The sequence below is a fragment of the Giraffa tippelskirchi genome, chromosome 10, assembly GCF_054371585.1.
Source record: "Giraffa tippelskirchi isolate mGirTip1 chromosome 10, T2T-mGirTip1v1.2.pri, whole genome shotgun sequence".
Classification (NCBI taxonomy): Eukaryota; Metazoa; Chordata; class Mammalia; order Artiodactyla; family Giraffidae; genus Giraffa; species Giraffa tippelskirchi.
In genome coordinates, this window is record NC_137284.1 from 108,206,999 (window position 1) to 108,230,012 (window position 23,014).

At 40.2% G+C, this 23,014-nt stretch overlaps 1 protein-coding gene across 2 annotated transcripts in view; it reads right to left on the reverse strand.

Annotated features, from left to right (window-relative positions):
* The window catches only part of BMPER (BMP binding endothelial regulator), a 247,111-nt gene that overhangs the window by 76,097 nt on the left and 148,000 nt on the right, over positions 1–23,014 (reverse strand). For both annotated transcript variants that reach the window (XM_081533567.1, XM_081533565.1), the window contains exons 9-11: positions 19,850–19,990; positions 17,722–17,826; positions 13,954–13,999 (exon numbers count right to left, since the gene is read on the reverse strand). In XM_081533567.1, the coding sequence (XP_081389693.1) occupies positions 13,954–13,999; positions 17,722–17,826; positions 19,850–19,990 (292 nt within the window). The remainder of the gene's footprint in view (positions 1–13,953; positions 14,000–17,721; positions 17,827–19,849; positions 19,991–23,014) is intronic.

The window sequence follows — 23,014 nt, forward strand, 5'->3', positions numbered from 1 at the left end:
ATGATTGAAGAAATACTTATGCCATGTTAAATGAAAAATAGGAAACCAAATTCTATCTATACAACAAATCTTGACCGTGTTAAAATAAATATCCAAATACCTACAAACCCTAAAATTATAAACTGAGGTTGTTTCTTAACGGTAGAACTATGAGTGGTATTTTTTTTTTCTGCTTTACGCTTTTCTGTTTTCATTTTTGTTGTCCTTTTTTTTTAAGAGTCCAAGTGTGGGTATATGTTAATAAGGTCAATTACATGACAAATTAAATCCTCAAAGAAGCAACAGAAAATATACTGCCTGCAGCATGGCCCAGGAGTCCTGGGAAAAGCTGAACTGAATTGTAGCTGGGCAGGAAGCAGTGAAGGACATCCAGGGATACCAGGCAAGGGAAATTATGTCTGAGCAGGGCTATCAGGAAAGATATTTTTCAAGAGGCCCTAACTTGTGGAAGAGAAGGGTTTGGAGAACAGGATGATTTTCTTTGTAACGGCAAAACAGAAGAAGCCAACAAAAATTCATGAGGAAGAAGATGCCTGAGAAGTATGTGTTGCATTTGGGGGCATTTGTATCCTGAACTAAAATAATTTTGAAACCTTGGCCCTTTTTTCTGTCTCCTCAAGGGCCCTATGCCAGATCCCGCAAAAGCAGCAAACACATGCACTGGAGAATAACTGAAAGTGAGAATCTGAGGGTTACCAAATCTGCCTCTCTGAAAAGGAAAAAAGAAAACTAGAGAAATACTTAGGAGGCAAAAATGAACACTGTATCCACATATAATTTTTGTTCAGCAGACCCAGCAAAATGAGCCACAGTCCAAGACATCCTGATGTCCAGTCACATTCTTCTGGGAAGCCTGGAGTGATAGAGCTAAACAAACAGACCCTTCCATAGCTATCCTCGCTTGAATATATTTAAGTCAGAGGATGGAAAAATGTCAGTTTACAAGCAGCAGTATGTGTTTTCATAGTCCTTTAAGTCAAATCATCAGATGTCATTTTTGTTTTGGTTTGTTTCCAGTAATATGTGTACAGTGTCTAGGCACTGGAAAAAAAGATCAGAAGTGCATAAACCCAAATACTAAGAATGTTTTTTTCCCTTAGGTAATGAAATTATGTGTGATATTTATTTTCCTCTTTCTTGTTTATGTGTATATACATTATTATTTACATTTTATTATTTACAATCACTATGTATACTCTTGGAATAAGGACATTTGTTTTAAAAAATTAAAAGTACTGAATTAAAACGTATCTCTTTGATGTTGCATACTTTAATAAGCAAGCTAGGAGAATTAAGAGAGTCAAGCTGCTTCTAGAAATAAAACTTCAATGGTTTGCTTTTATCCTCATCAGGTACATTTATTTCTTCCATGAGAATATTTATTCTAATAAGATGCCTTCCTTCTGAGAGCAGTGATTATTCTTAAAACATCCGTCAATGAAAATTAAGGGGAAATTGTACAACTTCATTGGAGGTGGGCATGGCAACCCACTCCAGTATTTGTGGCTGGAGAAGCCCATAGACAGAGGAACCTGATGGGCCACAGTCCACGGTGTCGCAGAGTTGGACGTGACTGAAGTGACTTAGCACGCATGTATGCATACAACTTCATGTCATAAAAAAAGAAGAGAAATTGAGAAGATTCTAACCTGCTTCCCCCAGAATACAATAAAACAAAACCAGAAAAGCATAAGAGTAACAAAGTATCATTTATGGTTCCACCACCAAGAAATAATCCCTGTTTACTATTTTGGGGTGTGTGCGTCGGGGGGTGTATGTTTGTGTATATTTTTAACAAAGTTAAGATTATCCTGTACATGAAATTTTATTTCCTCTTCACTTAACATAAGATTTCCCCAGTCACTAAAGTCACTTTGAAAACACAGAAGGTGACTTTCATTCTCAGTCCATTAGAATCTCTGTGAACAGAATCATCTCTCCAACTCCTTGCACCACACCACCACGCAGATCGGTACATTTCCAGAGTAGTGTTCTAACCACGAGGAAGTCTATCAAATAAAAACATGGCTTTCAACTTTCCTCCCCATCAACTGCAGCGAAATGGGCCCTGTGGAATTCCAGGGCCACTGGGTCATGCAGGTCCCCCTGGGAACCCCAGGTGGGTAAGAGCTGTGCTGATGCCAAGTTTGGGTCAAGAACCAGGAAAGGCTGGGATTAGAAACACTGCCCTGAACACAAGCCCTTATTCTGTTTGTCTAGGCTCCTCTTGACATGATGTAAGCCTCCAATATAAACAGACCCAGCAGGAACTGAACTTCCCCATGCAGGAGGCTCTGGTCTCGCTCAGAGGTGTCCCTGACAGCTGCTTCCCCGAGGGGGCCTGCAAAGCCAACAGAAGCTCCACCAAGGGGCACCTGGATTCCTTTCAGATTTTACACTCTCGGCTTTTTAAATCAAAACTTAATCTGACTTTACTGTGTGAATGTGGGGAAAGGGCATAGTGAGTCTCTTTCCACTCATCCCTAATCCACCAGACAGACTTACAAATCTACAAATAAAAAGCTGATTTTTTTAAAAAGTTGAATAGGCACCTAAAACTAATTTAGAAAAAACAAAAAAAGATTTGATAGGGAGAGTGCTAAGAATGTAAATTTCTTTTCACATAACTTCCATAACCTCAAATCCTTACCAATCTCAAGCAGAAGAGCAAAAGACACATCCCCTCCACCTTTGAGACCTAATAAAAACTAAATTTACTCCTAAAGCCCTGGTTGACATCTTATGTGCAGCCTCCCCACCTGAGCCCAGGGTTACCCCACCTCTTACCTTGGCTGTGAACTGGCCATGCTTGCCCACACCTCACAGTTCACAGCACTGGAATTCTTCAGTTTCTAGCTCATGTACCAACTCCCCATGCCTCAGCCAAAGTCAATTCTCTTTCTTCTAAGTCCCCAAAGCAAAACTGACCACAGGGCTCAGATTTTCTGAGATGGTCAACGTCAAATACTCTATCCTATAGTCACATTATGTTTTTCAGTTTGAGGGTTAAAAATATGGTCACCAAACCCACAGTATGCTTATGAGGAAGCACTTTCTACCCTAGCTTTTTTACTTCAATTTTTTTAATTTTTAAAATTTAGGTAAAATTGACCTATAATTTCATATTAGTTTTGTGTGTACAATGTAATAATTCTCTGTTTGTATACAGTTTGAAATTATAACCACAAGTCTAGTTAACATCATTCATCTTACATAGTTAAAAAAATTTTTTTCTTGTGATGACCCTATTGTTAACTACAGTTCCTCTTAACCCCAGCTTTTAGTTATAATGTATTCTTAATGCCTAAACCAGGCCTTAAACTCCTTATACATAAATTCTGTGTATACTTCTCAGTGCCTGACACACTGATTTGTATAGTGGAGAATATACCTTAATGTTGGATAAACAGATTTATCTATGCATTACCAACTGCAATGACTGGTATAATCCATATTAGATATCAAATATTTTCTAAATGAAAGAGTTAATTAATTAAAGATGATATTTCAGTAGGAAAAATATACTGCCCCCACTGAACTCACAAAAATAGTTAAGTCTGATAAATGGTGTACAGCAAATAATTCAATAGAATTTTGCTTAATCAACTAATTAGTTGAATTATGAACAAATTATCCTGGGTAATCCAGGAAGGACAGATGCTATCACAAGTGTCCTTGTAAGTGAAGGAAAAAGGCAGAGAAGTGTCACATGGTGATATGGCATGAGAAAAAATCAGCTCACCACTGCTGGCTTTGAAGATGAAAGGAGGCTTCGAATCAAGGAAAATGGGCAACCTCTAGAATCTAGACTAGCATGAAAACAGATCCTCTTGAGCCTTGAGAAGGAATGCAGCCCTGCCAACACCTTGATTTGGACCTACTCAGATCCATTTCAGACTTCTGACCTCCAGGACTTGCTAAGATAATAAATGTGTACTGTTTTTAAAACACTCAGTTTGTTTACAAAGGCAAGAGCAAAAAAATGAATTTAGCAAAAATCAAGGTAACTAGTCTGGAGTGACTAGCTAATGCTAGGCAACACACCAGCCAGATGCTTTCCATAGTTGCACTATCTCCTTTAATCCTCACTACTTGTCTACACATGGTATATTATTACCTTAATTTCATAGCAGTGAATCTGAAGAAATTGCCATGTTCCCCATGGTCTCTAAGCCAGTAGTAGCAAAGAAAGAGTCCAGCCCAATCTCTGTGGCTTTGAAGCCAGTGCTTCCCCAACCATGACTCAATATTTCCATTTATACCCTATACCACAGAATCCCATGCAGTCACTGTTGTTAACAAATTGGGACTACAGAACTTTTGGGAAATGTGAAGATGGGTATAGCCACACTTCCTTCCAAGTGAAAATGAGTGTATCCATTCAAACATAGAGATTCATAGACACCTTGTTCCAAGACTAACCAATGACCTCCTAGGAGTTCATGAACCTCAGTTTAACAATGCCTATCTAGTAGCTAATTATAAGCTATATTATATGGTTCTGTCATTTAACGTGTTTACATTTCGTCTCTCCAACCACATTGCAAGTTCCTCAACTCAAGGTCTGTATCAACCTTTTATCCATGTCCTCCATGACACCTTCCAGAGTGCTGGAAATTTACTAATACAAACTTGTTATAGAAGATGTATTTTTGACGCTCTCTAATCCAAGCCCTGACCTAAAAATGTCTGCTCTCTTAAAGCTAGAAATTGCTGTTTATCAGTAAAGAGAACTTTTTACCTGAGAGATGGGTTTCTCAACTCTAAATTAACCTATCTCCCAGCTTTGAAACCACTTTAGAGCTTTGTGAACATTAAGTTGCTTAGAATAGAGTCCTGGGTTTGAATCCCAGTCTTGCCACCCACTGACTACAAAATCATGTGCATACTACCTACATAACCTCAGTCTGTTCATCTGTAAGCTGTTCATCTGTTCATCAGGGTCGAAGAACAGCTACTTTGCACGGTGGTTATAAAGACAGCATTGTGAAAATGCTGAGAACATAACAGATGCTTACAGAGTAGTCATTACTAGTTGTATCATTATAAATGCTATGCAAACCTTGCAAATCGCTGCTGGCAGAAATAGAACTGGATAAGATTGTAACGTATTTATAAAAGGTAAATGTGTTGAAAAGACAATGTTGACTTCATCTATAAAAGACAAACAAAATGTAGATTTAGAGCTTGAATGGAGTAAGCCTCTAGACCAAAAGAAGATTGTTACCATGATAGTCTTAGACATGGGAAAGAAGGCAGTTTGCACAAGAACAGGAGACCGATCTGCCCAGAGTGGGTAGTTGCTTCAGGAGATGTAAAACACCCCAGCCGTCTAAATAAACTGGCCTGAGATTTATTGTCAGCCTGAGAAGTTTAAATTTATTCCAAAGAACCAGCATTTCTTAACATGTTTCCTATGAAACATCAATCCTGCCTGTTACTCTGCCAAAATAAGTAGAAATTAAAAAAGAAAAAAAACCCTCTGCAGCCCAAATTAGTTCGGGAGGGACTCTATACTCCATCATCCTCCTGAAAGTTTACCCTGCACACTGGCATATAAAGGGCTCTGAGAATTCTGCAGCGAGGAAACACATTTAAGTTTACTTGACCCAGCATTTCCCTAATGTATTTAATCATAGAAACTTGTTTTGAAAATATTACTCATGAGGATCCCTCAGCCCTAGCATTTTATAAAACAAACTTTGAGAAATTCTGTGAGAGACCAGTGAAGGAAGCTGGTGTAGGTTTCATGAAAGCCAAGTTTGGGTTCTGACAGTGGTTTGCAGAAAGGGCTGAAGAAGAAAAGGCAGAGGTTAACCACAGGGAATAGGATGAGGGTCTGGGTGCCATGGGAATGGGAAGGAAATTATTTATTAGCAAAGCAATGCAAAGAGACAATCAAACAGACCTGATGACTGATGATCAACATGGGAGAAAAATGCCAAAAGTATGAGAAATAACATTAAGACTCAAAACCTGTGCAGCTGGGATAAAGGGGTGCCAGAATTCAGTCAACAGATAGGAGTTGGAAATAGCCATCCATCTCTCCATCCAACTCCCAACCCGGATAATTTAGAGAATCAAAGGTAGCAACTGTTAATCAAATTCAAACACAGTCCTTTGTGAAAGAAGAATGTAGCCTCCAAAAAAGTGAAAAACTGAGATCTGCCATATTCGTATTTTGCCAAGAAGTCCTGTGTTAAGGACCTGGAAATCTAGACAAATGTGAAACCAGACTGAGAGAGTAACTACAGAAGGGGTACTGTGCAGGCAGGGCTGTGAGCTCACAAGGTGAGAAGGTACAAAGTAAAAGCAGAACAGACATGTGTACTAAGGAGAAATACCAAAGGGCAGAGCAGAGGAGAGGAGCAGTGGTTGGGGGAAGAGTACATTAACCAAGAAGGGGACATGGATAAGGAAAAAGATGATACTATTCATAAACATAAACTTCACATCAAAGGGAACCACAGAGTGTAGTTAATAAATCATATCTCCCAACTGCCAGGGAAGGTTAGAATTCAAGTATTGTAACCCAAGAAACTGAAGAGATTCAGTGATCTCAAAGACACAGATAAGGTTTTAAAAGGTGAATAGATACAAATGTTTTCAAATAGAAGCCCCTAATCATGTACAGAGGAAAGAAATTGGCAAACTTCATATATATTTGGCAGTAAACCTCCAAAATGTAGTCAACAAAGAATATACAATAGTGCTTAAAAGTTTGGGCTCTGGAGTCTCATGGACCAGGCTATTGGCATCTCACGGACCAGGCTCTTGACTAACCTCACCTTGGAAGAGAGCATGGCAACCCACTCCAGTATTCTTGCCTGGAGAATCCCATGGACAGGGGAGCCTGGCAAGCTAAAGTCCACATGGTGGCAAAGAGTTGGACATGATTGAAGTATGCATGCACCTTATTTATTAGTAATTTCTCAGACCCTCAGATCTCATTTGTAAAATGAGAATAACAGTAGTTTTCACTGCATGGATTGTTGTGAGGATTAAATAACAGAATGCATGGAGAGCATTTATCACAATACTTGACACAGATTTACATTCAATAAATTGCTGCTGGTAATAGGAGTAATTGTAGTGGCAGCAGAGTAGCGATTTTGTGTTGTTCTTATTTTACTCAGAGGAAATGTGACCTCCGGAGAGGTATAAGTCTGCCTCAGGTTTGCATACAGTAATGTGTAATTTACCATACAGTTTTTTCCACAAAGCACATTTTTCAGAATTTGGGATTTGTATTGGTTTGTCACTTAGCTGTATTTTAGGTGTGCCACTTGTTCATAAGTTTCTTTAGAAATTGGTATTTGTGTCTTTCTTGAGATGCAAGACAGCAGCCTTAGTGAAATGTACCATACATCTAGCAATGAATTTATACATATCTTCATGTATAAAATATACTCTTCCAAAATTAGGCAAGAAAGTCACTTTTAATTAATGATTTGATAATGGTACATCTATATTAAAAATATTTTCCCAAGCAAAATTCTGGGGAGGCCATACAATATTATAGAATGGATATTGGAGTAGGGAATAAAAATTGTTCAGGTTTTCATCCTCATTCTTCCAGTTAATACTACCATTAGCTTCAACTTCCTTACCTAACAAGCGGGAAGGTTGACCTTACATTAAGGTCCATTCATTTATACAATTCCATGGTGCTTAAATGGTGATGAGCTTGACTGGCAGAGAGATTTTGTTCTTTCTTACTCCTGATGGAATTTATACACAGTTATTCTAAATTTCAAATTACATGTCTTTTATTATTGTAAGAAAGAAGATTTGGGAGATTTTCACTTACTGCTGGAAACATCTCAACCTTGAATTTCCAGGAGGAAAAAAAAAAAACCTGGAAAAATGAATAACATGGAAAACCATGTCAGTTTGATTTTTCATTGAGCACAGAGCACACCAACTGCTCTGCACCTGAGCAGAAAGGTGATGGTATCGCCATGTAGATGAAAGCATGGGCATCTGAGTCTACATTTCTTCCTGGGTGGTGTAGAGGGAAACGCTATCTAATTAGAAACTCTTTCTAAAATCCTTCTACAATCTCTAATCCCCACCAGTCAAAAAGCCCTCCAGACCTTCTCTTTTCTTTCTAACCACAACTGGTTACTAAATCAAACAAAATGACTGAGAAGTCAAAGACAGAATTTCCAGTCCAAGCCCTGGGGCCAGACTTCTTGATTTGGGCTCCACGACCTATGTTGGGCATCATTCTTAACCTCAAAGCCTCAGTTTCCTCGGTTGTTAAATGGAGCTAATGACATTTACTTGGCCATAAAATGGTCAAAATGACTGTGAGGATCAAATAAGATAAAAAAAGACAGCCTAGGACCTGTTTCAATACATAGCAGATGATAAATAAATATTGGCTGCTGTTGCTATTACAGTTACTGCCATTATTGTTAGACAATGATGGTGGAGGTGATGATTGTAATCAGTCACAACTTAAGAAGTACTAACACCCTGTTGAAATTGACAATAGGTCGTGGATAAAAGAGGACGCCTAATAACCTCAGGGCCCTCCAACTTTACATCAATCTACAGCCAGAACATTTAAAGAAACAATATTCCTTAGAGCAGTATATAAAACAGAACATAAACTGATTCCCTCACTCCCTTCTAATGCCGCTCCTGCCTGTGTGGGGTTTCCCAGCCACCACTTGTGGTACAGTTGGGTTTTATTTGTCACCCTGTCTGCTGGTTGAGCCTCAGGAGCAATGACAAACCCACCTCCAGATGCTGGAGCAGAAACTTCAGTGGCTACTTAGCTTAACACCTCCTCGGCAGGGCTAAAGTCAACACCACAAATTCTTATTCTACAAGCATCTTGAGCTCTGGTTTCAAATTTCCTTGCTTTCCTGACTTAAGGACAGACTCTTGGTGTCCAGGGACCTGGAGTTGCTTACAGTCTTGGAGGCCAGAAACCTTGCTCAAACTCAGCATTACTAATTTGCAGAACCTCTGTCAGTGGAGACTTCTCATAAAATGGACCCCAAGGTCACTATTTCATTAAGTTGTTGCAGTCCCGCCTTCTACAACTACTCTTTAATTGGAGACTGCTGTAGCCATGCTCGAGAACTTAAGAAAGATGTGCCAAGACCAGCCAGGGCAATTCCACTATGTCCGTGGTGGGTACAAGCAGCATACAGGGGCCTTCTTGGACAGCAGACACCCCAGTGCTGCACACAGCTGGAAACCTAACTCTTGGGGGTTTTAAAATGTCACCTGGCAACTGTGAGCCTCCTCGCACCCTAAGTTGCTGAAACCTAATATTTCCTATTACTTGTGGGACATGTAGTTGAGGTTATTTCAATTAAATGCACATCTGTGCTCAGTATACCCTACCCTCCTCTGTGTTATGTAATCGTGAACTTTCCTTTGGGGTTGGGATTCTGATCGTTAAGATTGATGTAGCTACAGGCACAGCTTAATGAATCTGAGATAGTCAGAGACTGGGCATCTATGTCTGGATTACCTTTGGTTGCCTCCGATCTAACAAATGGTTAGGAGATTAAATTTTTTCTCAAAGTCAGTCTCTCTCTCTCTTTCTCCTTCTCTCTCTCTCTACACACACACACACATACACACAACCCTCCATCTCTTATCAGTGAAAATTTTGCCACTGAGTACTATTTCCATGTATGAAAACAGACATTCTGCCAGCAAAGAATTTATCTGATTCAGGTCTCTGTTGGGTGGCTAGGTCAAGATTCTGCCTACGGTTTGACAACACACAGTAAGAAAACATTTTACACAAACTCAAGTGCTACACACACAACAGACAGTGGCCTTCTTGGCACCCAATTCATGGTCCTATGACACTCAACTCAGAGAAAGCAGGACTTGCTTTAAGCTATAGCTCATACTTTGGCAAGAAACAGCATTTGCACCAAAGCTTTACAAGGTTTGTTTAGCTCATTTCAAATATTTTATTTTAAATAAATCCTCCAAACCAAGTTTAATTCTTTTCAGTGGGAAAAAGAGAATGTCCCATGTTATTAAAAGACAGTAATCTTTTTCACACTTTCTTCAGGTCTGATTTTAAGGAGACTGTCTTTTTATAGAATCATCATTGGTCTTTCAGACTTTGAAGACTACTATACTATAAGGAGTATAACAATTTTGTACCTCAATCATTGTACCTGGGTAACTATAAATTACTGTTAGCATTGACTTGAAGGAGAAGCCTATAAAAATGTTCTACATGTTTGAGTTTTCTCTTCACTGTTCCTTTCAGAGGTCTGAGAGAGCCTCAAACACTACCAAGGCAGATTAAGCCAGTCAATAAGGCAGGAATTCTGTAGCATTTTAGAAACAGATGATACAATGTCACTGGCGGAAATAATGCAATACTCATTTAACTACTGCAGATAACCTAAGTACTTTTTAGATTGGATGCTATGTAATCAGTCCATTTTATTTATGCATGTGTGCATGTGTGTGTATATATGTATGTGTGTGTGTGTGTGTGTGTGTGTGTGTGTGTGAGTCACTTAGTCGTGTCTGACTCCTTGTGACCCCATGGACTGCAGCCACCAGGTTCCTCCACCCATGGGATTCTCCAGGCAAGAATACTGGAGTGGATTGCCATTCTACATAGATATATGGGCTTCCCCGGTGACTCAGATGGTAAAGAATCTGCCTGCAATGATGGAGACCCAGGTTCAGTCCTTAGATTGGGAAGATCCTCTGGAGAAGGGAATGGTTAACTCCAGTATTCTTGCCTGGAGAATTCCATGGACAGAGGAGACTGGTGGGCTACGGTCCATGGGGTCACAGAGTCAGACACGACTCAAGTGACTAACACTTATATTTATCTTGCCTCCTTCCAAAAGAGGATTGGAAATAGCTTACATGCATCCATACTAAATAATCCAAAACATCCAAAGGTGAAAGACATATAAGATGAAGTCAGGAGAAAGTGTATTACTCAAAAGCCAAATGCTATTGGAGATGAGATACAAATTTATTTCTAGCTTCCTAGCAACTAAAACAAAGATGGTGACTTGAATCAATTGAGACATAATGATACCTTTATAATTTTTTTCTAGAGCTAGGCAGTGAAAATACTGAAACACATTCAATTAAATCCAAAGGCTTCTGCAATGTCATTTTTTGCATCAGCAAATGTCAGCTTCACTTTATGCTCCTACTCCATCTCATCACTGATTTAAGGGACACATGTATACCTCTGCATCATATTGCAATTATCCTCTAATTGAAATTAATTAATTAATTTAAAGAGTCAATTTATTGTTATTAGTACCATAGGTGTTTGTTTCTGAATTCACCTATGCTGCTACTTCTGTTTAGAGTACCAGTGGTTCTCAACCAGGAGTGATGTTGCCGCCCAGGGGCCAATCAATAACATTGAGGTTGGAAACTCTGTAGTAACTAACAGGGTATATATGTGCATGTGTGATCTTATTTGAATGAGATAGAAATCAGTCATTTTTCTGGTTCTAGAAAATACTAGCCTTAGTTTGTACTTCAAACTTCATTTGCCTGTTCTATAAACTCATATACCAGAAGAGTTTTCATAATCGACATAGGAGGAAACAAATGAGCTCTAAGGTTTATTCTGGATCTTGGATATAACGACAAAGGAATTTCAAAATAGGAGGTCTTTAAACTGCAGCTAAAGGACATCAGAATAAGTCTACCTGAATGTGCTATGAAAATCTAGGCATTGCTTAAAAAAAAATTGGAAGTCATCCCATCTCATAACTCAATCTGAACAAATAAACCTCTCCAAGTAGAATGTGTTTTACAGCATTGATGGAAGAACTGCTGGAGAGCAAGAAAGAGTAAACAGATGGAAAGAACACCAAAGGAAATTGAGACATCGCCATCTGATGATATCACCTCTGTTTGGACCAAGAACCACACGCCTGGACTAGTCCCATATTGACCTGCTGGACGCAGGTGCACAGAGTCAGTCATCTCCTTGGCATCCCTCCAGCTTGGTGACTTCTCCCTTGCCAACTTGCCTCTCTCAGTGACAGAAGTCATGGGCTTATCCACATGGACAACATTTATACTTGTAATACAATGTACAACACATGTCCAATCAATATTTAATATGACCAGTTAAAAATCTGGTTTGGTTTTTGTCATACTCATTCTTCTATTCATCTTTTCTTTCCTTTTTGTTTTCTACTAAGTCACCAGTATGCTATTAGATGGGCCAAAAAGTTCCTTTGGATTTTTTCTGTAAGATGTTATGGAAAAATTCGAAGGAACTTTTTGGTGAACCCAATATATTTGGAAAGACTAGCCCATAGTGGATAAACTAATAATGAAATGTAGCTTTCCTCTCAACGATCTCAACAATCATCCTTGTAACATAAAGTCTGGTAATTCAAGATTTAGGCTATTTCTGTACAAGACTGGCCATACATTTTCTTATTAAGCTGATAAGCAGTATTCCTGCCTGACAGCATGAGACGGGCAGATGTAACCTGTCTGTTCATTGGTGGCTGGTCTCTACTTTAACTAGGAGATACTTTCTAGGGAAATGTAAACATCTTCACTGACATGGATACAGAGGAAAACTTCATCAATTTAGGCTTGACTCTGTACATCCAAAAAGGAACTAAGCTGGAAGTGGCCTCCAAACCATCCATAAACAAAATTTCCTCAGAGAGTCTCTGGGAAGATGATTAAATGTAATAGTTTATACACATGTTTTAAAATCAACTGGTGTGTTAATCGTAGCTAATTCTTCTTCCTGCATAATTCCCAGGCTCTACTAATATACTTGGCCTCCTTTGACTTAATTTATGTACTTCATTATCTTTAAAGAAAAATTATTTTATTAAGTTTATAACTTAATTTTCCTTAATTCAGCCAGCACTTTTATCCAGTGTACAGTGCATAATTGTTTAATATTTCCCAGTCTCGAAAAATAGTGATATATATATATATATGTATGTGTGAATAGCAATATATGTATATATGGTAATATATATAATGAACCTATGGATCTATTGTCAAAAAAGAAGAGCCAGGATAACTCTTAGTAATATAAACTCTGATTTCAGACAAGTGAAATAAGCAAAACTGTTTCCATGTGAAAGCTGCTTTCAACTATCATCAAAGCCCACTTCTCTAAGCCTGAATGGCTCATAAAATACATTCCAATAGATTCCATGGCTGGGTTAATCCTGCTTATCATACAAATTTGACAGTGACATTATGAATACGCCTCTTTCAGTGAAATATTCCAAAAAGCTATCTATAAACCATATGAATGTGAGGGGACTGAAACAGTGGTTTGCTAACAGATCTGGGCACACTTACATGTGGGGATAACATGAAGTCTGTTGCTATGCTGTCTAAGTGGTGGGTAGTACAGTCCCAGATGGCTTTCAAAACAGCCATGTTAGAGAAAACCTTCAAGAACTCAGTTAAAAATAACAGGATGGCTACACCATTGCCAACCAAATGACCTCTTGTTTTCTCTTTACCAAGAGCAACACGGGAAGTGCCCAAGTGAAACAGCAATGAAGCGGTGGTGAGGGTGCGGGAGGAAGACAGGCAACTGTTTGGCTTCATAATGAAGGAAGAAGAATCTCTCCTAGATTATATATAATGTTTGGTTTTACAGGATATCATTATCTTTTAGTTGCTATGGCTGCAAATGCTATTAGCAGGTAAAAGGCACATCAAGCTATCTGGCCCTTCCTAAAACCTCATCAGACCATTTGTCTTCTAAATTTCTCATAGCAACAAATCCCAGCAGAAACATCCACATTTGTCTTAATTGTGCTTCTGTGCAAGGATTACCATTGACTTTAATTGTCTGTAGCAAGGTAAGATGATCCCATCCTATTCCTACAGAAATAAAAGAGGCTGAAAACTTACACCATCGTTTTTCTTATTGTACTATAAAATGCAAAATAAATATCAATAGCATATTTTCAATAAACTTACTTTCAGTGCAAATAGGACAGCATCCTTTCCTGTTGAGAATTTTACCCTAATCAAGAAAAAAAAAAAAAGAGTTCAGTGTTAATAAACAGGGTCTGCTGAGGACAAAACTTTTTTAAATCTCATACCAGATAAATCAATGAAATCCATCCAAGCTGTATTTGAACTCGATGCCCAGATGGCGATGATGGTGGTGAAAATGAATTTTTAAGTATCAGGTTCTACAGCCAGGCAAAGTCATTCAGAAAGCTTTCTGTTTTTATCCTCAGAGAAATATAATCCCTAAAGGTTTCACTGGTGTGATTTTTCTCACATGGAGGGAAGATGGAGACAGTCTGGATTCCACCTTTTCACTGATACTCAAATCTAGCCCTCTAGAGACCAAGTGTACACATGTAGAAATGGGAATTGGCTGTCAATCTACCAATCTGTGCAAAGCTTTCATTCTGTCTCTGCTTATTGGAGGGGGCCAAAAATAAACAGTAACCCAAGCTTGGGCCTATGTATATGAACAATATCTGTGCCACAAATGAAATTCAACCTGATTCCTTCTTTCGGAGAGTGGTATGCTGTCCCTGACTATTATGTAGTCAAAGCCAAATGGGGCTAAGGGTTTTGAAATGCTGAGTAATTTTCCATTACCTTTCTGGAAAAACAGTGTAATCTCCTCTACCGCATTTCTGCTAATTTTTTTCTAATGATTGACATTTGAAGGATGATGCATAATCTCAGGACCCTTATCAGAGAATGACATTGTTTTATCTCTGACTCAGTGGAATCGCAGGGGAAAAGAAATGTGGAAGAAAATGAACATTCAGGAAGCACATACTATGAAACAGACATCCTGCTAGATATTTTCCGTAAGTTACCTAACATCAAGCTAAGTGTAAGGATTTAAAATAAGTTAATATTTAGAACATATTATAATTTTTGTTATTAAGATGCACAAAAACTTAGTGAGCTGAGCGTTTTCCTTCATATAGATGAAGACATTGATGTCATATAACACAACGGTGGTAGAACCCAAAATCAAACCTAATTTTGTGTGACCTGGTAGGCTAACTTTTCACTCCAGATTTTTAAGATGAGAGAGGTCTCATCTTAATCTTTAAGGGAAGTTAATATTTGTTGGGTATCTGCTATACAGTAGGAAAAAAATGCTGTACCTTCTTCTTTCCTTATCTCATTTATGCTTCACAACAACCCTCTATATACAAATGCCCCTTTCCCTTCTTTACAGGAAACTAAGGAAACAGACTGCAGAGTGGTGGCCCAAGACTTGTGTCAAAACCCTGTTTCACTACTTGTCGATTCCATCAAGAATAGATTTAGGTACTTAAAAAACAAATCACACTAACAACAACAACAACAAAGATACCAGTTGATAATTAAAGCATTAGAACCATGTCTGATGCTTTAAAAAGGTACAGTAAAGGCTATGACAGGTTTGAATGAGACTCAAAACACCGTGCCATGCTGCTCTCCATGGTTTGGGGCAACACGACAATTTCATGGCCAAGCGCTCTGTTATCTATTTGGCACAGAGGACTCCTTGGACTTCTCGCGCCTGAAAGCAGTTGAGGACAAATCCGAAGGAGACTGGCTCCGGCTGATAGAATGATGGCATACAGTGCTCTGTCTGAGCCGAACAGAGCTGTTTAAACCAAGGCCCCAGCAAAGGATGACTCTGTGATTCCCTGCATCTGTACTTCGACAGAAATAGCCAGTGCCTTTCTTCAGAAAGTGAGAGAGGGGCTGGAAACATCACTAAATTAGGCGGGGAATAAATCAAGAGAAAGCTATGACGTCTGTGCTCCCGAGTTACGTGCAACTCGCTGAGGAGCTCTGGACGCCCCATGAAAGCATCAGAAGAAGGGCCTAGTAATAGCACCCACCTCAGAGGGGGAGGGTCTCAGCACCAGACGAGGTTGGTCCCATGACTAACAAGGACGTCTCAGGACATACTAACAGTGATGGAATGATCGTCATAACGAACCTGTCCCCAGTGGGACCCTCAGTCCTTCTCACCAAACGCACTCCTTTGCCCCTGGGGGACTATCAAGAAGGGAATGCAACCACACAATCCTTCTTCAACAAGGCATGCAAACTTCTGGAAAAAGATGTATAGTAGCCAGGAAGGATAGAGCAGGAATACGTCTGCTTCTTAAAAAAAAAAATCTTTTTTTTTTTAAATTTCCCCAAGCAATGCAGGGGAGGGGAATAAGTGTTTAACAGGATTTCTATGGTAAAACTAAATTACCTTCCAAAGTGCTTATGCTGGCCTGGCTGCTGAGGAGGCAAAGTGTGAACCGAAGGAATGATTGGAAAACTGCCTAGAAACAAAAAGGTGGGCCCTGAGGCAGGAGCCAGGCCCTGCCTGACAGGCTCTACAAGAAGACAGGGGTGGAGTGGGGGTGGGGGAAATGCCAGGCCTGCGCCTGGAGAGACAGATGCTCTTGGCCCAAATATGGTCCACAAAGAAGAGAGATGAACCAAGATGCTGGTAACAGAAAGAGCGCTGACCTCCCCACGGCAAGAGGTCTATGCAAACCACCACACCTGCCACAAGTGGCAGAACTCAAATGAAGCTGGGAACTCCACCAGGGCCTGCAGAGGCTGGTTACTCGAGCCACCAGTCTGGCTCAGCCTTTTGTTTTTGTCTTGTAGAATAAGGAAGCCCATTATTACTAACATGTGCCGCAAGAGTTCATTAGCAGCGAGGGTTCCTCGAGGATGGGCAAAAATGATGTGATACCATTTTTCCCAATGAATATTTATAAGTAGACCATGCTCAACTCTCCTTATTGTATCTCCTGTTTTTTTTTTTTTTTTTTCCTTTTATGGGAGGTTTTCAGTTTTATATCTGAGGCTTTTTTAAACAAGACTAATTAGGGTTTCTTTTTTTCTTTCTTTTTTTCTCCCCCATTTATTCAGTTGTGCAATAGCAACAGCTGTTGTTTTTTTGTGCCTCATTTGGCACTCACGTAAAAACAGCAACTTTTTGTTTATAATAATAACAGATGTGAATAAAATTAAAAGCTGTCTCTGACAGAGAAGGGAAGACATGTCCTGAATATATGGATGTATTTTTTTCATTCACTGGAAGGTATTGAATAGGCTTGACATTTTCCCAAAATGCACAAAACCTTGAAAGGTTTCAAGTTGCTGAGGTGAATTCAATGAAGCTCATGCTTTGAAAGATAATGGATGCTTTATTCAGGGCGCTGGAACTATGGGTTTCTGAAAAGAGATATTTCCATAAAGACACCATTTCCATTCAGGACTGCAACAGAGGCCGGGTTGGAGAGGGAAAACTTCAGAAAAGGGGTTGGAGGGTGCCACTGGGCAGGTGAAACTCGTTGGGATATTTATTAATAAACAACTACATATTCCTTTGAATGGCTACAGGAAGAAAACTGATTTGAAAAGAAAGAGAGAGAGGTAAAAAGAAGGAGAGTTATGATATTCAAAAGAAAACCCAGCAAAAGACGAGGGAGCTGATCAAACAGAAGTTGGAAACATTAAAACAAAAAACTGGGAGAGATCAGTAAAAAACAGAGCGAGGTAAGAGCTATTACCCTGCTAGGCTAGAATCTGGATGAGAACCATAAAGAACAAGGAGCAAGCTTTGCAAAAGACACGTGTCTATTTGGGAACTTGGAAGTTTTGGAGGATCTGAATTCTGTGTTCAGAAGATGGGAGGTGACCATGCCACACACAGAATGGTTCTCAAGATGCTCAGGTAAAGAGAAAGTCAACCTGCGGACGAACCTGAGGGCAGCTGCTGATGGGAACACACTGCTTCTTGCGACACTCTATCTTGCCTTTCACACAAGCACAGATGGTGCAGTTGACAGACGACCACATCTCTCCATCCTGCAAGAGAGACCACAGAATTCTTCCATAAGCTGGAGGCTGATGGGAGCTAATCCACCAGGCTAGGATTTGTCTGTCAAGGAAAGCATTTCTTTCCCTGAGTGATGGTTTCCATCAGTAGATTGAATTACTCTGAGGTGTTTATCTACATCTAACTGATCTGATAGAAACGCTAGATCTTGGGGGGTGTGTGTGTGTGTGTGTGAGCATGCTCACGAGCATTTCCCCTCCAGGGTATAAAAAAAATGCTTGTACATCAAACCAAGTCATATTTGCATCTTGCTCCTCTTGCATTGTTTACTTAGCTTCACCCTGGGAGACAAACAAGACTTTTCCTACATGATGCAACAACAAGGGTCTAATTTTTCCACTTGATAGGCCTGAAAAGTTTGAGTTCTCCCAGATGACACTCGTTAATTGAGATGTCCGGAGGTGGTTAGTTTATTCCCAGATGTGACATGTTTTGGCCTACATGGGGCACAAACATGCAAAGAACAGAGACTAATCCATATGACTCCCATTGCCAGGCAGACACCTGACCAGCAAACCATGTGAAAATGTGGAGCACAGTCAGAAAACTCCAAGAGCCATTCATTCCATGTCCCTGCCTGTCTGATACTCTCCTCCTAAAAGGCTGGGTAGCACTTGGGACACATTTTCTAGCCCAGAAAAGGCTGTTTGAGGCATCTCTTTGGCTTATTGGATTTATAACATGCAATTGCCAAGTGCCTAGCCACAAAAATCCTATACTTCTGGGAACATGCAGGAACGTGTATTCTTGCTTGTGAGAAAAAAGATTATGGGCAATAGATTTAGGCCTGAAAACAGAGCAAGGATTCCTTTCTGGGCTTCTGGATCTGAGCAGCAAATTTCACTAAAAACAGAAAAACCAGCCCAGATCTTTGATGTCACCTTTGCCTCTTACTCTTCCTTCTCATTTTTGGAAGATATTTTAAGGACTACCTAAGTCTCTAGCGCCTTTTATTTCTCTGACTGAATCTGTTTCAAAGGGTATCTGACTCTTGCAAATTCTCTGAGTGAACATTTCTAGGACTCCATAAATTACTTCAGGCCCCATCCATGTATGTGAAGGAACCTGTTTGTGAGGAGCCTGGAAAGCACTTTGCACAAAAGCGTCATCAAGGTGAGCCTACCGCATCTGGATGCTCCAGAGACAGAGGATGATGTGAAAAGAGGACACATGAGTAGCTCTGGGAGCCTGGTGGAGCCACAACACACAGAGACACACACACACACACACACACACACACACACACGTGACGCCCTTCCCTTAGGCATGACACATCAAGTCTTTTTACAGATGTTGTAGGAATCAAGACACTCCCTCCAGCTCTGTAATAGGAAGTCTAGCCAAGTGCAGAGGGCCTGAGGTGCCTCCATCTCTGACTTGATTCCAAGGGTCTCAGTTCTCAAGGGTACCCTGAGATGACACCTTCAGGTACAGAGAAACTCCCTCCACCCATGGGGAAAACAGACTAGATGGGCAGCACTTTGGACAAAGTCAACGATCTTAATCCTAATGTTTAAATGGTCGCTGGCCAACTTCCCACCCATGCCACTAGGAAACAATGTAAAACACACCTGAGATGGGCAGCAGACTACCCTACTAACTCAGCCGGGGCAGGACTCTCTCATCTTTGTTCAAGTGCTCTGCTGTCCCCAGGCATTTGGGTACCCATAGCTGCACCATCCAGGGCACTCCTCAGCTCAGCCCCAACCACTGGCCACCACGTTTAGAAAAGGCAACATTTCACAGGTTTAATGTATGTTAGAAACCAAAAGTAAAGCCAAGAAAAACACATTTTCAAACAGTTGCTTCTCCACCCCTAAGTGTCCTTGACTCTAAACATATATGTACATATATTATAATATAAATAAGTAAATTTATACACATACATACATGTATACACAAAATATGAAATACTGCAATCTGCACTTTGATAGCAGCTTTCTACAACTCAGTATCATACAGTAGTTCCCATGAGCCAGGCTCATGACATACCCGGAAAATCTTGTTACCAAACTTGCACACTTTGATGTCTTCCTGGGGCACTCGCAGGAGACAGTCATCACAACAGGCCTCCTCACCTCTGTCGCAGCCACCAGGGTGGGAGCACTTCTTCTTACACACAACAGTGGAGTCCTGGGGCCCAAAAGCAAACTGAAAGTTAAAAACAATTTCCACCTCCACCAGACATCCTATCTGGTCTTCCTTTGTGTGTGTTAGTCACGCAGTCGTGTCCGACTCTTTGCGACCCCATGGACTGTAGCCCACCAGGCTTCTCTGTCCATGGAATTCTCCAGGCAAGAATATTGGAGTGGATTGCCGTTCCCTTCTCCAGAGGAACTTCCCAACTCAGGGATGGAACCCTGGTATCCTGCATCACAGGCAGTTTCTTTACCATTTGAGCTACAGGGAAGTCCTGGTCTTCCTTTAACAACCCACAATTAACTTCTTTAAAATATATGCTGAAGATGTGTGTAAAAGTCGCTCAGTCGTGTCCAACTCTTTGCGACCCCATGGACTATACAGTCCATGGAATTCTCCAGGCCAGAATACTGGAGTGGGTAGCCTGTCTCTTCTACAAGAAATCTTCCCAACCCAGGGATCGAAGATATCATATTCTAATTCACTGCAATAAATCTTTCATTCACCTTAAAATTTTATTTGCTGACTAAGTATCTGGACTAGAAGAAGAGAAAGCTATGAACAGTGTGACATATGCCCCCCCCACTTTCCAAGGGCTTATCAGTTAATGCTCAGGAGACTGATGGGATATCCTGCTCCAGCCAGTGTGTGGTAAGAAGGCCCAGTGCACTATGGACCAACCAGTTTCCTTCTTTTTTCCTGCCTTTCTCATCTTTTTCAACCCTCCTTAACAGTGTTCTCTCAGGTCTCTCCCATGGCTTTATGACACCTTCTAAGAGCTGACAGTAAATTCAGGATATCTTTGATCAAAGAGTAAAAATTTAGAGCTCATGCTCCATGTGAAGATGAAATTCCTTAGTGTGTTCTGTGTTCACAAAGGAACCAAATGAGCAAGTCTAAAGCTAGGCCTGGGTTCTAGGGGCCTTCCATCAACTGTGTGACCTTAATCAAGGACACTTAAACTCTGAGGGTGACAAATCCATATCTGTAACATTAAAGAGTGTGGCTTGATTTCAAAAGAAGTGGCATTCCATGGACGAAAAAAATGCATGGGAAAAAAGTTCAGAGGAGCCTAAGAAAAGTAAATTTTTCCAGTTCCCCAGCAACAAGCTGAAATTTCACCTGGAGTAGAATGTCAGGTGGAATGACTATAAGAGCAAAATATTTATGAAACTTAGCAAAAGACAGGATGAAGGAAAGAAGTGTCCCAGGGTAGATTGGCAATGACCTCAAAGTGCTGAGTTAGTGTGAACCAAGAGCAAGGAAATGAGAGGCCAAACCCCTCTCCAAGACATAGACCCAATCAGTAAGCTTGGAGAGAGGACTCACTTTGGAGCCTTGCATACAAATAGGTTGTGTAAATCGACGGATGTAACTTCTGCAGCTTGTACGTCAATTCTATGACTTCAAGAGGCACTTCTGGTACCATCTACTATACTCTCACTAACTTATCCTCTTAATATTAATATGACAATGAGATGATCCTTCAAAAAAAGGCATTTGTTATTCTAATCACATCACACAGTGGATAGGATGTAGAATTGAATAAGGCCAGGGTAGAATGCCAGTTCATTTATTAAGTGTATTGTCTTGTACAAATCCATCCCCCTGTGCCCCGGATTCCTCATCTTCAAAATGGAGATGATAACACCTCTCAAGTTTATTGTGCAGTTTAATGGAATATGCAAAGTACTTGGCACAGTGCCTGGCACATGGAAATAAGTCAACTCATAAACTGGAAAAAATCCTTTGTCAAACTGCATGTTTTGATTTCAAGTTTGAAAAACAAGGGCACTCACCAGCTCTAGAATAATGCATACTTCATGATAGATTTCCCAACTTTCATTTAATATACACCCACAACCAACCATCCCTAACCACACACAAACAAACACACACACACAGTACCATTAGATCATTGCCTGGAACTGCATTAAGCAGTTAGAATACAGACATGGGTGGATGTGCGCCTGTCCTCAAGGAACTCACAAAGAGAAGAGATAACCATTTGAACCAAGACTATATAATAATGTGGTAAAAAGAACTAGCAAAGGTGTAGGACTAGCAGAGAAGATGTAACAATTACCTCTCTAGGTGGGTCGGGAAAACCTCACTAGAAGAGGTGACACCTGAGAAAGGCTGCTGTGAATGAAGAGGAGTTTGCTAATCAAACTCAAGGAAGATGAGGACACTGCAGGCAGATGGAAACCTGAAACTGAATTGTGTTCAGAGAACTATTTCCGGCACCTGCCATGGCACTCACTGGATGGGGAGACTGGAGAGTGAAACTCTAAACAGGTACAAAACAATCCTGATCACCCCAAATGATTGCAGCCTGATTCTTCAAGTATTCCATTTCCCAAAAATGACTGTGAACTCATACTCTGATAAAAAACATCTTGAAGGAACAGTTTCAGTTACGCTTCTTTTGAGTATTGGGACATATTGGCTAATCATCTCTGGAAGAATCTCTCAAAGAATGAGACCCAAAAGGCTGCAAGCATAACTAATTTTCATTCCTGGAATGCCTGGCTTTTCTGCAATCAAGAGAATTGGGAATGTGATGTGTTTCATCAAAGGCTCAGTATCCCCAAGAAGAAGCTATAACCTGTGAAATTCCAGGAAAGAGAGAAGTCCAGAGAATGGAGGCCAAGGCAACAGAAGTAGTGGCTATATGTTTACCACAGGATTCTATGAACCACGAAAAAGAGGAGAGGGCCTCAGGAAAGTAATTCCAGTCTTCGGAATTACTTGCTGTTCAGTGCTAGGGAACAGACAGTTCAGCCCTTACTCGGCCACTTCGTTGAAGATGCAGTGCATGCTCATTAACAAAGCATGCCTTGAATAATCAGGAACTTCTGAACTCTAATCCCAGCTACTGATTGACAGTGAAAAAAGTTCCTCTTTCCCTCTCCAGACCTCTGGTTATTAAAAACAAACAACAACTATCACCCCCAAAATGTATTATTCTAAACTCATGTCACACAGATGTTTCGGTTAACTTGCTAATGAACGGTC